The sequence below is a fragment of the Cherax quadricarinatus genome, chromosome 39, assembly GCF_038502225.1.
Source record: "Cherax quadricarinatus isolate ZL_2023a chromosome 39, ASM3850222v1, whole genome shotgun sequence".
Lineage (NCBI taxonomy): Eukaryota > Metazoa > Arthropoda > Malacostraca > Decapoda > Parastacidae > Cherax > Cherax quadricarinatus.
The window spans coordinates 21,976,901-21,994,653 of record NC_091330.1 but is presented as its reverse complement, the minus strand read 5'-3'; the positions used below and the strand labels follow the sequence as shown (position 1 = coordinate 21,994,653).

Here is a 17,753-nt window from a genome sequence, read left to right as displayed (position 1 = left end):
TAGTTGGACCAGCGGACCAACTGCAGTGTTCCTCTTTTCTTATGAGTCCGGTATTGTCCCGCGTCAGGTGTTTCTTTGTTGTGGGAGTTGACTGTGAGGTGTAGTCTAAGCCCTTTAATTGCCTTCCTTTGATGTATTACTTTCATAGTTCCTTGACAATGTGAGTAGTCACGAAAGCGCTTGGAATTTCACTACTCTTTCACAGTGGTTTTTTGCATATTCTAAAATCACCTGTTTACTGTGATCTTATTGCACATTATATATATATATATATATATATATATATATATATATATATATATATATATATATATATATATATATATATATATATATATATATATATTACACACACACACATACACACTGCAACACGCCTACTGGCCTATGCGAGGCAAGTCCAATTCTCCTACCGGCTTAAGCTCACTGACCGCCTGACCTCACTGACCTAGTGAGGTCAGACTTAAAGGAGGAGCAAGGCATCCGACCTAGTATCACAAGCTAGCTAGGTCCAACTCACACCCACTCATGTATTTATCCAACTTATTTTTAAAACTACACAAAGTCTTAGCGTCTATGACGGTACTCGGGAGTTTGTTCCACTCATCCACAACTCTATTACCAAACCAGTGCTTTCCTACATCCTTCCTAAATCTGTATTTTTCCAGTTTAAACCCATTGCTGCGAGTCCTGTCTATGTTAGCACGCTATTTAGCACGCTATTTACATCCACTTTATTAATTCCTGTTTTCCATTTATACACCTCAGTCATATCCCCCTAATTCTACGCCTTTCTAGAGAGTGCAGATTCAGGGCCCTCAGTCTATCCTCATAGAGAAGATTTCTGATACATGAGATCAACTTTGTCATCCTCCTCTGTACGTTTTCCAGTGCATTTATATCCGTTCTGTAATATGGTGACCAGAACTGTGCAGCATAATCTAAATGAGGCCTAACCAAAGATATGTAGAGTTGAACAACTTGAGGACTTCTATTATTTATACTTCTAGATATGAAACCAAGGATTCTGTTAGCTTTATTGCGAACACTTATGCACTGTTGTCTTGGTTTTAGATTACTGCTAACCAGAACTCCTAAATCGTTTTCGCAGTCCGTAATATTAAGATCTACATTGTTTAGTTTATATGTGGCGTGGTTATTTTTCTGTCCAACATTTAGAACTTTGCATTTCTCTATATTAAACTGCATCTGCCACTTCTCCGACCATTGCATCAGTCTATTCAAATCATCCTGGAGTGCTCTAGTCTTCATTAGAATGAATAGGACGGCCTATTTTGGTGTCATCAGCAAATTTGCTTATGTCGCTATTTATTCCCTCATCTATGTCGTTTATGTAAATTGTGAACAACAAGGGGCCCAACACTGACCCCTGCGGAACACCGCTTGTGACGTGCCCCCATTCTGATTTCTCCCCATTTATGCAAACTCTCTGCTGCCTGTTTGTCAGCCATGCCTCTACCCAGGAAATAATTTCTCCTCCTATTCCGTGTGCCTTAAGTTTCCTCAATAGTCTCTGATGTGGAACTCTATCGAAAGCCTTACTGAAGTCCATATACACAATATCACATTCATTACCATGAGCTACCTCCTCATATACCTTAGTGAAGAAAGTTTGTAAATTCGTAAGACAGGAACGCCCCTTTGTAAAACCGTGCAGAGATTCATTAATCAATTTATGCCTTTCAAGATGGCTACGAATTGCTTCGGCAATTATTGATTCCATAAATTTACCAACTATGGAAGTAAGGTTTATTGGTCTATAGTTTGAAGCTAAGGACCTGTCACCTGCCTTGTAAATGGGTATTACATTTGCCATTTTACACTTGTCTGGCACTATTCCAGTTTGTAGTGATATATTAAAAAGATTTCCCAAAGGTATGCTAAGTTCCTCTTTACATTCCTTTAACACCCTTACAAAGAGTTCATCAGGACCTGGGGATTTGTTAGGTTTTAATTTCTCTATTTGTCTGAGGACCATGTCCCTAGTTACCTTAATCGTGTATAGTTTATTATCGTCCTGTTCTAAATTATTTATTTCTGGAATTTCGCTAGTATCTTCCTGAGTAAAAACTGAGAGGAAGTAGGTATTGAAAAGTTCACACATTTCCTTATCCCAGTCAGTGATCTGACCTGAGTTACGTTTAAGTGGGCCTATCTTGTCCCTATTCTTACTTCTGTATACCTGAAAGAACCATTTTGGGTTAGTCTTCGAATCCCTTGCGACTTTAGCCTCATAATCCCTTTTTGCTTTTCATATTCCTTTATTTTTTAATTCTCTCTTTAACTGAATATATTAATTTCGTAACTGCACTTCTCCTCTTTTGATACGCCTATGTATACCTCTATTTTGACCAATGTGTGTGTGTGTGTGTGTGTGTGTGAAGGGTATATTTGTGTATACACAGTGACTTTAAATTAATCCCTATTTTAATGACATTGTTGACATTTAATGGCGGGTGTTGTACTAGTGAAGTTAAGTCTAGTAATAAACCAAGTGCAGTACAAAGTTGTTAGAACACACCAGCCAGCAGCACTTTATCACATTATGTGAAAGTTTTAAACATGCTATATAATTTATAAAACTATTGGTAATTTCAGTAATATTTTTAATACTTTTTAAGTTAACAGTAACATGTCATAACTCTGCCTTTTAATACTTATTGAATAATACATTGACTTAGTCGGCATCCATAAAATTCATTAAACTTTCACATATGTATAATAATTATTGTAAATTTTAAAGAAAAAGCCTTTAGTATCATTTATAGTTGATCTTCGTAAGTGAACCTCACTGTTCACTCACACTGAGCCTCATACTGTTCACTCACACTGAACCTCATACTGTTCACTCACACTGAACCTCACTGTTCACTCACACTGAACCTCATACTGTTCACTCACACTGAACCTCATACTGTTCACTCACACTGAACCTCATACTGTTCACTCACACTGAACCTCATTGTTCACTCATACTGTTCACTCACACTGAACCTCATACTGTTCACTCATACTGTTCACCCACACTGAACCTCATACTGTTCACTCACACTGAACCTCATACTGTTCACTCACACTGAACCTCATACTGTTCACTCACACTGAACCTCATACTGTTCACTCACACTGAACCTCATTGTTCACTCATACTGTTCACTCACACTGAACCTCATACTGTTCACCCACACTGAACCTCATACTGTTCACTCACACTGAACCTCATACTGTTCACTCACACTGAACCTCATACTGTTCACTCACACTGAACCTCACTGTTCACTCACACCTCATACTGTTCGCTCACACTGAACCTCATACTGTTCACTCACACTGAACCTCACTGTTCACTCACACTGAACCTCATGCTGTTCACTCACACTGAACCTCATACTGTTCACTCACACTGAACCTCATACTGTTCACTCACACTGAACCTCACTGTTCACTCACACTGAACCTCATACTGTTCACTCACACTGAACCTAATACTGTTCACTCACACTGAACCTCATACTGTTCACTCACACCGAACCTCACTGTTCACTCACAGTGAACCTCATACTGTTCACTCACACTGAACCTCATACTGTTCACTCACACTGAACCTCATACTGTTCACTCACACTGACCCTCATACTGTTCACTCACACTGAACCTCATACTGTTCACTCACACTGAACCTCATACTGTTCACTCACACTGAACCTCATACTGTTCACTCACACTGAACCTCATACTGTTCACTCACACTGAACCTCATACTGTTCCCTCAGACACTGAACCTCATACTGTTTACTCAGACACTGAGCCTCACACAGTTCACTCACACTGAACCTCACACTGTTCACTCACACTGAACCTCACACTGTTCACTCAGACACTGAACCTCACACTGTTCACTCAGACACTGAACCTCACACAGTTCACTCACACTGTTCACCCACACTGAACCTCATACTGTTCACTCACACTGAACCTCATACTGTTCACACACTGTTCACTCGCACTGAACCTCACTCTATTCATTCAGACTGAACCTCATACTGTTCACTCACACTGAATCTCATACTGTTCACTCACACTGTTCACTCACATTGAACCTCATACTGTTCACTCACACTGAACCTCATACTGTTCACTCACACTGAACCTCATACTGTTCACTCACACTGAACCTCATACTGTTCACTCACACTGAACCTCATACTGTTCACTCACACTGAACCTCATACTGTTCACTCACACTGAACCTCATACTGTTCCCTCAGACACTGAACCTCATACTGTTTACTCAGACACTGAGCCTCACACAGTTCACTCACACTGAACCTCACACTGTTCACTCACACTGAACCTCACACTGTTCACTCAGACACTGAACCTCACACTGTTCACTCAGACACTGAACCTCACACAGTTCACTCACACTGTTCACCCACACTGAACCTCATACTGTTCACTCACACTGAACCTCATACTGTTCACACACTGTTCACTCGCACTGAACCTCACTCTATTCACTCAGACTGAACCTCATACTGTTCACTCACACTGAATCTCATACTGTTCACTCACACTGTTCACTCACATTGAACCTCATACTGTTCACTCACACTGAACCTCATACTGTTCACTCACACTGAACCTCATACTGTTCACTCACACTGAACCTCATTCTGTTCACTCAGACACTGGACCTCATACTGTTCACTCACACTGAACTTCATACTGTTCACTCACGCTGAACCTCATTCTGTTCACTCACATTGAACCTCATACTGTTCACTCACACTAAACCTCATACTGTTCACTCACATTGAACCTTATACTGTTCACTCACACTAAACCTCATACTGTTCACTCACACTGAACCTCATACTGTTCACTCAGACACTGAACCTCATACTGTTCACTCACACTGAACTTCATATTGTTCACTCACGCTGAACCTCATACTGTTCACTCACACTGAACCTCATACTGTTCACTCACACTGAACCTCATACTGTTCACTCACACTGAACTTCATATTGTTCACTCACACTGAACTTCATATTGTTCACTCACGCTGAACCTTATACTGTTCACTCACACTGAACCTCATACTGTTCACTCACACTGAACCTCATACTGTTCACTCAGACACTGAACCTCATACTGTTCACTCACACTGAACCTCACACTGTTCACTCAGACACTGAACCTCACACTGTTCACTCACTGAACCTCACACTGTTCACTCAGGCACTGAACCTCACACTGTTCACTCACACTGAACCTAACACTGTTCATTCACACTGAACCTCATACTGTTCACTCACACTGAACCTCATACTGTTCGCTCACACTGAACCTCATACTATTCACTCACACTGAACCTCATACTGTTCACTCACACTGAACCTCATACCATTCACTCACACTGAACCTCATACTATTCACTCACACTGAACCTCATACTGTTCACTCACACTGAACCTCATACGGTTCACTCACATTGAACCTCACACTGTTCACTAACACTGAACCTCACACTGCTCACTCACACTGAACCTCACACTGTTCACTCACACTGAATCTCACACTGTTCACTCACACTGAACCTCACACTGTTCACTAAGACACTGAACCTCACACTATTCACTCACACTGAACCTTACACTATTCACTCACACTGCTCACTCAGACACTGCCACCATTTGCACATTTTCTTACACTTGAAAATTTCCTGCAACATGATATGCACATTTCCTTCTCTTAAATAGTAAACACATGTCTCCTTCCGTGATGATACTAAACTACACGCAGCGTAGGTTATAAAGTTCGGTCTTCCAACGACCACACTGCAGCTTCTCTTTAAGTGACTTTTTTAATAAGCAACTGGAGAATGGAATTTTCTAACTCTGCTTGTGGTATGTGATAAGTCAGGTGGTAATCAGCACGTAAGTAAGCATGACATTCAAAATTTAAATTTTACTTAAGACTACAGTTGGGATCATGTTTGTGAATCATATCTGGTTTGTTATTAACCTATCAGGATGCATTAGTGATTATGATTAATTTTCTCCAACTTCCTCAACACATATAGTGTAAATCAGTGTCATGAACGCTTATAGGCCTACAATATTGATGAAGCCTACAAGAAGTATATGTCTGCGTAAATGGACCAGCCTCATAAAGTTTAGCATTTTTACTTTCCTATCTTTGTTCCTGAATTCAAAATTAATATTTAAAAATCAACAGAAAATGGACTGCAAATTGTGAGACCTACATTTGATACATGAACACCAAAACACATATCAAGCGTTAGAACAGGAACAACAGGACAGTGATACATATCCTGGACACAACAGCAGAGAGGGAGCAAGAGGCTAAGCTCTAAGATTTGAACTCGTAAGAAGATTCACAGGGAAAACTGGGACCCAGACACATTTTGAAGCAGTAATGAAGTTTCTGAGAATTGTGAAGGAAACGTCAATAGTGAGAGACGAGACGCTGTAGCAAGATTCATCTTGATTTTTACGCAAAATCAGCATGTGTAACTACGGGGGACCAGCGGTCATGGAGTACTAAGTTTTGAGTTCTTGGTGAAAATAGGAATGGAGAAAGACATAGAGGGAGTAATAAAAACTGGGACTACAGGAGGAAGGCAACATTGGAATGATAAATTTTCTGAGAGAGGCTCACTGAGAAAGAGAACTGGAGGGCAAAACTGTACAAGAAACGAAGGAGGTAATAGCCAAAGTGCAAAGGTAAGATTTTGTACCAAGCATGAAAATGACAAAACAAAGCTAATGGTTAAAGCAGGACTACAGAGAAGCCTATGGAAGGAGCAAGAGTACTTGCAAGAAATATAGAGCGAATCATTCCACAGGAAGCTTGGAATCAAGCAGGAGAGCCAGTAACTAACATGAAAGACTAAGAAGTGAAGCCGTCGTTCATTTTCAGAAATGTAGCATCAAAAGTCAGTAAGAAAAAGATAACTGTGATGGATCAAGTGATTAGGCAATAGAAGGATGGGACGCTGCTGGAGAATGACAAGGAAAAGCTTAGAAAAAGATTAAAAGAAGTCTTTACAGTAGAAAGCATTGAGCTACCAGAAGGCACTGTAATCAAACCAGATCAACAGTTGGTAGAAAGTACAGCACAACAAAAGAAGTAATGAGACTACTAAGTGAGCTGGATGTAGCAAAAGCAATAGGACCTAGACAGTATATATGTATGGATACTGAGAGAAGGAGCAGAAGAAATTAATAATCCAGTAGCAAAAGTATACAACTAATTTCTCCAGATAGGACTAGTTCCAGAAAATTAGAAAAATGTAAATGTCCCTATATATAAAAATGAGGACAGTAAAGAGAGACTGAGTTACAAACCAGAGTCTCTAACATACAAACTGTTGAAAGTTACACTGGAATAGTAAAGAAGGAAATACTAGAGCACTTGAGACGAAGATTATTTACAGAAAACCAGAAAGATGGAAGCTGAACACTCAGGTTAACCAAAGACATTAACAGTTATTCATGCAACATTAAGCAGAATAAACTAGAAAAGGATAAAATATCAGCAAAAAACATTCAGGAACACAAGTAAATATGACTAAGATAGTTCACCTGAGGTACTAGCACGTTAAGAGGTAGACACAGGAACCGAAGCTCGACAACTGCGAGAGCAGCTAGGTAATTACAGCTAATATATAACAGAGGATATTATATTAATACATTACAAAGGACTGCTGTAAACAAAATATATGAAGATATTTGCAAACATGTAAAAGTATAATTAAATTGTTCAATTTAAAACTGAGAAACATTAGAAATAAAGAACAGTTGGGCAGCAGGTACTAGAAACCACGACAAGTAAGAAAACTTAATGCAACCTATAAACTTCAGAGATTCAAAAATTACAAACTGAATATTAGATAGCTGCAAGATGAAGTTAAATATTCTGTTCAAGTTAGTAAAAAAGTATGTTACAAACAAACTTCAGGAAATGTGGTAGATGATCAGATTGCAGAATAAGAGAAGGAAATGCGAGATGCGACGTATTAAGCTTGAGTATTTACAGAAGAAACCATAAATGAGATGAACTTGAATCCCTGCCAGCTAGCTTTAGTGAAGCCCAATAAAATATCTAGAACACAAAAGGCATGTTATTATTGAATATTAGAAAAAAAAATGAAGCCGTAGGATATCGTGAGGTAACCTGGATTTTTCAGAGGTCATAATTGTACCCTTAGATGAAAAAGTGCTTAAAAAATGGAAAATATTTTTCACGTGGAGGTAAACTACTGGAATGGAATCAAAGAGCAAGTAGTGTAAGTTACATTCACTGACAATTATAATATTATGTATGTACATACATGAAAACTTAGGTACTGATGATGAGAGACCATCGCAGTGTTGTTTCTGTACATTAACAAATTGGTAAAAAATTGGTAACAAGTAATATATTACACAAGAAATTACATTTTCAAATTACGGAAAAAAAGTTATAGGCTACCACACCTCAAAGAGGTAAATCACATATACACAGAGTTTGTTAAATAACCTCTACATTAAGAATACTATTTATGATATGCATTTTGCATATGCCAGTAATCAGTTAAAATTATTCTTTGAATATTTTAATAATTTCATTAAATATTTTGCATAACCATATACCCGAGGAAAGTGAGTCATTTATAAAACTTATGATTTGTGGGAAGATAAATGTATTATCAGTGTTACAATGCTGCTTGACGTTCATGCTGAGGTTGATGCAACATTCTTCCTTTTTATTGTTACTATGCAAATGTTTGTATCCAGGATATGGATAGTAAATGATGGATGAACTACGTCGGGGGCACCGGAATTTCATCTACCTTTAATAAATGTTTTATGTATAATCTAAATTTTGGATGCCATTGTTTCTGGTTAAATTTAGAAAATATGACAAATTATGTCGCATATATTTTATTGATCAGATTTTTAGCTTAATATGTATTATGCACACTCATATTGAGTCATTTCTTGCACTACGTTTTGTAAGTTTTGCATGATTTTTTTTCAAAACAGTCACACTGGAAAATTAAAAAAAATTACTTCACGCATATAGTTATTTGAAAGAGTAATTTTCAGCATGAACTAAGATGCCTTTTAATGTTACGGTCATAATCCAATACGATATTCATTTCTCTGGTAAGGCTAATTCCATCTTTATTCCAAACCATTTAAAATATTTTGAATAAACAACATGTACTCATGTAGCTGGGTGTCCTGCAGATGATCTACACCTTGGATGACTACAGTGAGTTGAGGGAGAGAGTAGAAGAGATGGCCATGCCTCAAGTACAGACCTTCCGTGTTAAGCTGGAGAGTGTCGACGCTTACACCTACCAAGTCCAATTATTCCTTCCACCAGGACTAAGGGAGGATGAAATTACCACCTACCCGATGGTTGTCCAAACGTAAGTCCTCAAACAATTGATTTTTCACCCAGTTATTGTAGAGCAACAAGATGCCTCTGTGACCAAAGTCAGATTTCTGTAAATATCATCAGCAATACTGTCTGACGCAGAGTATTTCACCATACTTAACATCACTATTGCTTATCCATGATATATAAATTATACTTTTTTTTTACAATCTGGACATTAAACACAGTCTCAAACACCTCAATAATTATGAGAATAACAAATAAATACATGCTTAGTAATCTGATAAAGCAAAATAAGTTTCAAATATCTTCTTAATAAGTGCATTTTATTCAGCTTTTTATTAAAGTCAAGATCATCTATTTTAAACAATCTCATAACTAGTCTACTTATTGAAAAAAAAACTCAGGCAAGTGAATCAGTTTTTTTTTTTTTTTTTTTTTTTTTTAGTCCAGTAAAATCCCAAATATTCACTAGGTTAGGTAACTTCAGTTTGTGTCTACTAATCTTACACAACGCTGAGTCTCAAAAATGTCTCTTTTAGTACGGTGTGTACAACACTCCTGTGGTTCTGAGTGTCTAAACACAACACACTTCCGGTTCTGAGTGTCGAAACATAACACTCCTCCGAAAAATAGCATATTGCACTAACTCTGACTTATTTTAAACTTGCACTTTCAACTCCACTAACCCCTACTGTACACATCCCCTCTTTTGTGAATTTTTGTTATTATTATTATTCTGTGAGTAAAAAACCTACATGAGGTTTACATGGTATTACCTGAATTATTACCTGCAAATAATTTGGGTGAGGTAAGTGGGTCGCCGAACTGTAACTCCCTCGATGCCCACTTCTTCACCACTCACAAAAAGCTAGACCTGATATTAAATTAATAATTACAATATTAAAACTAGCTACTCTGGTAAATTAAAGTTGTGGACTGTATATGATGAGGCTTGCTGGGTACACAAAAGAAATTCGCATTACCAGTTACCATTTAATTACTGTAAATGGATCACACCACAAAACCTGCCTGACACCTAGACCCTCACTGATCAGCTAGAGAACTAAATGCAAGGACAAATGACGCACTTCCTGTGAGTGATGTTCGTATCCCTTATCTTCCGCCATCCACGCGTAATTCTTGAGGTCCCTCAAATTTCCTGTTCCAGTTCTTCAGCAGGGGCCATTAACACGGGTTCTAATTACAAATTCAGGCCGAAACCTCCCCCAGTTTGGCTCGGAAGACGCTAGATTATTAGCAGAATTTCCAACGACAACCAGTGTTCACAAATTACAAATGGCGTCTCCCTGTCCGCGTCACTCAGTAGCTGTTCTACACCTCCCCTCACTCGAAATTTCTCGAAAGGGTCAAATCAGCATCATATTCTATTACACAGTTATTGTTTTATTCATATTTACACATGCTGAATTTAGGAAAATCCAAAATTTTCCACACTCTCCAATGCGGCACTGTATGGCCCATTCAGGTTTATCGCTTATTTTTATAGCATAATTATAATTTACATAACTGGCCGAATGCACACTGCACAGTGCCACACCCATTATATTAACTTCCACTAAATAGAATTAAGCATATTTATTTTTATCGTCTGCATTCTCTTATTTAGCTCAGCAAAATAAGTGTAGCAACCAGTGCACCTACTCTGACTCGTTTATAAACAACCGTTGTACTAATTCAAACTTACAATTAGGTTCACTGTTTGTTGGTTCTGCACTTTTCTTACAACATATGAAATATTAAACTCTCATGAAGAAGTCACATTCTTCTCTAAAAAAAAAACATTGTTTCTGGAAACCATTTTCCTACACGTTCTTAAGATGTACCTGATGACAACTACAACTTTCACCATCCATAATATTTACAACTCATGTCTAGTGTTGGCAGTTGTTACGAAGTTAACATGGAAGTAAGGGGGAGGGTAAAAATCAGCCACCCTAAGCCCCCATGCTTCGTAAACTAAGTGTCAAACAGGTGGTTAATACTTGAGGTTTGATAACTAGGAAGGGCAGATAAACTCACCTTTAGAAAAATATACATATATTATCTGTATCATTATATACAACTCAGACCCTGCCTTCAATGCATTTCACATTTTACAAAATACTCTAGTACACCGCTACTAGTTAATTAAGGCTAGGACATAAAAATTATGCAAGGTACCAGCGGGTCGCCATAACTACACTGTCCTAGGCAGCTTCTAGCCTCCTGTTAAATGCGCTATTATTTCAGATGTTACCTAAACACACCGGCCGGACCAGGGCCCATGTGAGCATAAATATAAACCGAAAACCAGCCTACGGCCTGAGAATTATAACAAACTAGTAAAAGGTAGTTTGCTCCATGCTGGCTGCCTCACTACACCACCTCTCTCTCCCTCTAGAGGCGCTGTTACAGTAGTCACATTATTGTTACAATATTCACTCCGTGACTTCATTCCTTAAAAGCGCCCACAAATTAATAACTATATGGTTATAACTATAACCATATTTTTTAAGGGAGTGGACCGGTAAGCCAGCGAAAGGCCTCGGTCAGATGGCCAAAAGCTCCAACGGCTGGTCATCATCTGATTAAGACCCGCGTCAGGAAACACTTGTCTTGCTCCTGACGAATCTTACCTAACCTAGCCAAAATGATGACATTATTTATACAATTATGGAGCACTTTTTTCACTTTAAACATCTTATTTTATAAACTTCACACTAATGCAGAAACCTGCGTAACAGCAATCCACTATAAGTTTTAAATGGATGAAGGTGGAGAAGAGTAATATATCATGAAAGGTAAGGCTTGGTCTTATAATTTATTATACTGAAAGATTTTCTTGGTATATGTTTTAGCGACCCTACGTTTTTTTTAGGGATTAGCTTCACCATGGCCCTCTTTTATTCCATTACATCCCAATCTTTGTTTCAAACAGGAAGTTTCATGTAATCCTCAGGAACACATATGAAGTTAACAGCTTCCTCATCATTCACATATATATTCATCAGGTATGCTGCACCCGGAGCCCAGGCAGTCACATCCAAGATGAGGATCTCGTGGGGCACCTTCCTTGCGTCCAAGAAAGACATCATATACGCTATGATCGATGGACGTGGCTCTGGTTTCCAGGGTGACAAGATTAAGCACGAGGTGAGGTTCACACATCTGGCACAGGGAGGGACAGCCTAGTCTGCTAGTTACACTTACCCATTGTTATGCATATACTTGCTCACACTCCTGCTTATTGTATACTACTATACGTCATGAAAAATAAAAAGGGACAATGACCGGACTGGAACAATACATAAATAACCCGCACATAGGACAACGTTTCGGTCCGACTTGGACCATTAACTAGTCACACATTTATTAAAGGTAGACGAAATGCCAAGGCACTTGTAGTTCATCCATCATTTAATATCAGTGTGTGGCTAGTTAATGGTTCAAGTCGGTCTGAAACGTCGTCATGAGTTTCTATGTGGAGGTTATTTGTGTACTATACATCATGGTACAGATTATCCTATATTTTTGGATGACTTCCAGTAATTAGTGGATGATTACAAATGCCATTGTCATGTGCACATTTGTTGTCACCTTGTCAGTGGTGAAGAAAGTAACTATTGCAGTTGTAGCTCTCCTGTAGCCTACAGTATATCTGACCTTCCTCCATCTTATACAGTAACTTCGTTATATTCCCTATCTAAAAAATCATATATTTCAACCAATTTCATGTAATACTTAAGCAGACTCAGATGAATTTGTATACTGTGTCAGCAAGTTCTAAATGTATGCAATGCCAATGCCAATGTGGCGTTTCGAATAATGTTATTTTTTAGCAGGTGTATAATCTGTCCCATTTACTCAACTGACGTACCCTTCTCGGATCTATTATAAAAGCTATTAATTTTGAGGTCTAGACTGCTAGAACATGTATGATTATATAAAACATTTTTTCGAAAATAGTCTTTGTCTCCTCAATTACGTATCTTTTTTTCATTGTTATTGAGGAACGAATCTTCTGAGAATAGTTTTGAAGTAGACAAAGTAACAATAGCGGTTCATGCCGCAATGCGTGAGAATGAACCCATTGTCTCCATTCATGACTCCATCACAACACTACCATTGTCTCCATTCATGACTCCATCACAACACTACCATTCCGTAACCACATATTTAAATGCTGTTTTCTATTCAGGGATAACATTTTTTTGTATTGTATTCTTTTCCTCATATTTCTCTGTAAATAGCATCGATACATGAATATACACTTGTTAAGCAAGTGTATATTCATTTCACATATCTTTTATTGCTTAACTAATTAACAAGTTTCATTTGCATGATAAGCCAGTATCTGGTGCTCCTTATAAAGACTTCAGTAATTGTGGGTATGTGAAACGGGCATAAAATATATACAAAACTTCGATCAAAATAATGCAGTTTTTTCTTTAATCGACAAATGTAAAAATAATTTTCTTAGTTTAAAACAAACCACACCACGGGTGGGGCTTGAACCCGCGGGTTCAAACCCCACCCGTAGTGTGGTTTGTTTACAATCGTGTCATTACGATTTCGTGAGTCATGTTCCTTAGTTTACATTGTATCTTACTGTAAAAAAAATGTATGTTTTGTATATTGTATTTTTGTGTGTGTGTGTGTGTGTTAAGGTTTTCTTTGACTTTAAACTTTGAGGTACGCTGCTACAACTCTTTCAGTTGTCATGACATAAAACTCATTTTATTCTTGATAAAATCTAAGCATTTCATGTCCTTTTCTTCAGGTGTTCCAATAAATGGTTCACATGAATATTCTTATTAAATGCTCAGTCGCCTTCCACTATATAACTTGCAGTGTTTACTGCCTATGATAACATGGGGCAAAATATTGCTATGGATTTTGGAAAGTAATAATAATAATTTTATTTCAGCATGATACAATGTTTGTACAGAGATGAGTGATATTTAGTTGTGTATGCAGAAAGACCATAGTTATGTAGAACATTTCGGGCAAGTAAGAAATTAACTTTGAATATTCTTGCGTTGTGATCATGATTTATGTAATGTGAGAGAGAATTGGTCAAGATGATAGTGTTAATTTGATGTTAGAATGCCATGTTTGAAGCCCTGAGTGCAGATGTTCTAGTGTTTTATAAGTAAAATAAAACAGAACACAATAGCTTAAATTTAATTGAATTGCCATTTGCTTTGGTATCATTAAAATTCTACCTTTTGTTCAAGTTCTGTGACTTTTATTTTATATAAAAATTTTTTGATTTGAAAATATTGAAATCCTGTAAGTCATTGCATATATGTGGCAGCTGCACCGAGCCATAAGTCGACACGAGGATGTTTTTATTCAAATTCAAATTCAAAGTTTATTCTCTATAAAGATTACAATGTTGAATTTACAGAATTTGGTTGGTTTGTGGTTTACATGTAGTTAAATAATGATTACAGAGTGTACCACTAGAACGCCTAGCATGGCTAGGCATTTCGGGCAGACTTAGTTTAATTCTTTATTTTAAAATATTACAAATTATGAGGTAAGTTGGTATTATGGCTAAGTGACTAAATACTAGTTTGTGAGTTTAGCAATGTGAATGCTTTTGTTTTGGCACAGTACATAGTTTCAGTATTGGAGTATCATAGGATTCATTATTTTAAGATTGAGATTAATATTTCTGTTTATGGTCAAATGGGTGAGTGAGTGTAAGTGTGAACCACCAGGTGGTATCTTTTAAAAAGGTGCCTTGATGTTGGTAAACAGTCATGATAAGAAGTATTTCTACCCTCCGCTTCCGTGGATCAGACATAAAACCCGACGGATTTAGCGCTTTGGGCGTGTTTACACCGGTTGTCTTTGTTCACCCATCAGTAAAATGGGTACCTGGGTGTTAGTTGACTGGTGTGGGTCGCATTCTGGGACAAAACTGACCTAATTTGCCCGAAATGCTCAGCATAACAAGCGGCTTTCTATATAGTAGTATGCCATTGATGTCAGCTAGGACTGTATACCATGTACATCTACCTGCAGTAAATAAAGATATTTTATATTATTATTATTATTACAATGTGTCAAAACTCACCAAATTAGTTTCACTAGACGCTCTGTCATCTCCGGTCATCCTTTTTACCTCTTTGGCTCCCGTATCCCTGAACGTGATACAGTCAGCTTTCTAGGCCTTCTCTTTGACCGTAGGTTATCCTGGAAACCTCACATTACCTCTCTGAAGGCAACTTGTCACAGCCGGCTGAACCTTCTTAAGACCCTTGCTCATCTTTCATGGGGAGCTGATCGTCGAACTCTCCTTCGCCTACATTCCGCCCTCATTTTATCGAAACTTGATTATGGTGACCAGATCTATTCAGCGGCCTCTCCTGCTACTCTCTCTAGCCTTAACCCCATTTATCACCAAGGATTACGTTTATGCCTTGGTGCTTTTCGCTCTTCCCCTGTTGAGAGCCTCTATGCAGAAGCGAACGTTCCATCCTTATCCGATCGCCGTGATGCCCATTGCCTTCGCTACTATGTACCCTCTCATGATCTCCGCAATCCTTACATTTATAGAATGGTCACCGATATTAGTAGACATTATTTGTTCGCCGCCCCTGTTTGCTCCGTCCCTTCTCTCTTCGCCTACATTCGCTCTTGTCTTCTCTTCAATTACCACCTTTCTATATTCATGTAGCATCTCACTTTTCCCTACCCCCCTGGGAAGTTCCAGCTGTTGGAGTCTGTTCATTCTCACTCCCTTGCTCGAAAGCCCAACTGTCTACGGTAGCTTCCCGCTCTCTTTTTCTTGACCACTTCCACTCTCATTCTCATGCCATTGCAGTGTACACATTTGACTCCAAGTCTTCTGACGGCGTAGGATTCGCAGCAGTGTTTCCGGACAGCGTCGTACGAGGGCATTTACTATCTTCGGCTAATATCTTTACTGCTGAATTGTATGCCATTCTTGCAGGACTTATCCGTATTGCATCTATGCCTGTGTCATCATTTGTGGTTGTCTCAGACTCCCTTAGTGCTTTACAGGCTATACAGAAATTTGATACACCTCACCCCTTAGTCCTCCGTATCCAACTTTGGCTACGCCGCATCTTTACCAAGCATAAAGATATTGTTTTTTGTTGGGTCCCTGGTCATGTTGACGTGCAGGGCAATGAACAGGCAGACACTGCTGTGCGGTCAGCAGTACATGACCTACCAGTTTCATATAGAGGTGTTCCATTTCTGGACTATTTTGCTGTAATAGCTACCCACCTTCACACCCGTTGGCAACAACGTTGGTCTACTCTGCTCGGTAACAAACTTCAATCTATTAAACTGAGTATAGGTTACTGGCCGTCTTCTTGTCACCAGTGTCGAGGTTGGTAGACTACTCTCTCCCGTCTTCGCATTGGCCATACTCGTCTTACTCATGGTTATCTCATGGAGAGGCGCCCTGCTCCTCTCAGTGAGAATTGTCAGGTTCCATTATCGGTTAGCCACATTCTATTAGACTGCCCACTTTATCAACGAGCACGCAGAATATACCTGCAGCGTCGTCTTCGCTCCGCTGCTCTCTCTTTACCTTCCCTTCTCGCTGATGGACCCACCTTTCATCCGGATTCTCTCATTGACTTTTTGACAACAACTGACTTACTTCACAAACTCTGATGATACCTTCAGCCCTTTCTACCTCAATCTCTTGCTGCCCTCTACCCCCGCACTATCCCCTGCCCCGCTGTTTTCTGTAACCTACTGATCATCCCTGCCCCCTTCTACCGCCCAATACCCTCGCTTCCTTCCCTACCCTGCAGCGCTGCATAGCCTTTGTGGTTTAGCGCTTCTTTTTTATTATAATAATATTACAATGTGTATGTTCTCGCTTGCCTGTGGTAGGTGTTCCATGCTCTGGGAGGGAAGGAGGTGGACGACCAACTTGCAGTTGCCAGATACCTTCGTGACAATCTACACTTCGTTGACGAGCGCAGGATTGCTATCTGGGGCTGGAGCTACGGTGGCTATGTTACCACTATGGCCTTAGCAAGAGATGCTGATAAAGTCTTCAGCTGTGGTATTGCTGTGGCCCCAGTTGCTCGGTGGGAACATTACGGTAAACCATGATCTTGTTTTTATAAAACTCTGATATTCGCTAAAACTCAACCACCGAACACTGTCCCGCAGAGTGGATGGATACAGATAATGAAGTCTGTCCCACGAAACAGTTACGTACACAACAATCTTTCAAATGTCAGTGGCCTTTCATTGATTTTTTTTCAGATATAGATTACTATTTGAACATCCTCCCATACTCTTTAAAACTGAGA

The 17,753-nt window shown here is 38.8% G+C and overlaps 1 protein-coding gene across 3 annotated transcripts in view; it reads left to right on the top strand.

Moving 5' to 3' along the window:
* Dpp10 (Dipeptidyl peptidase 10) overlaps positions 1-17,753 on the top strand; it is a 470,951-nt gene that overhangs the window by 443,834 nt on the left and 9,364 nt on the right. For all 3 annotated transcript variants that reach the window (XM_070092527.1, XM_070092528.1, XM_070092526.1), the window contains 3 exons: positions 9,285-9,469; positions 12,453-12,594; positions 17,326-17,539. In XM_070092527.1, the coding sequence (XP_069948628.1) occupies positions 9,285-9,469; positions 12,453-12,594; positions 17,326-17,539 (541 nt within the window). The remainder of the gene's footprint in view (positions 1-9,284; positions 9,470-12,452; positions 12,595-17,325; positions 17,540-17,753) is intronic.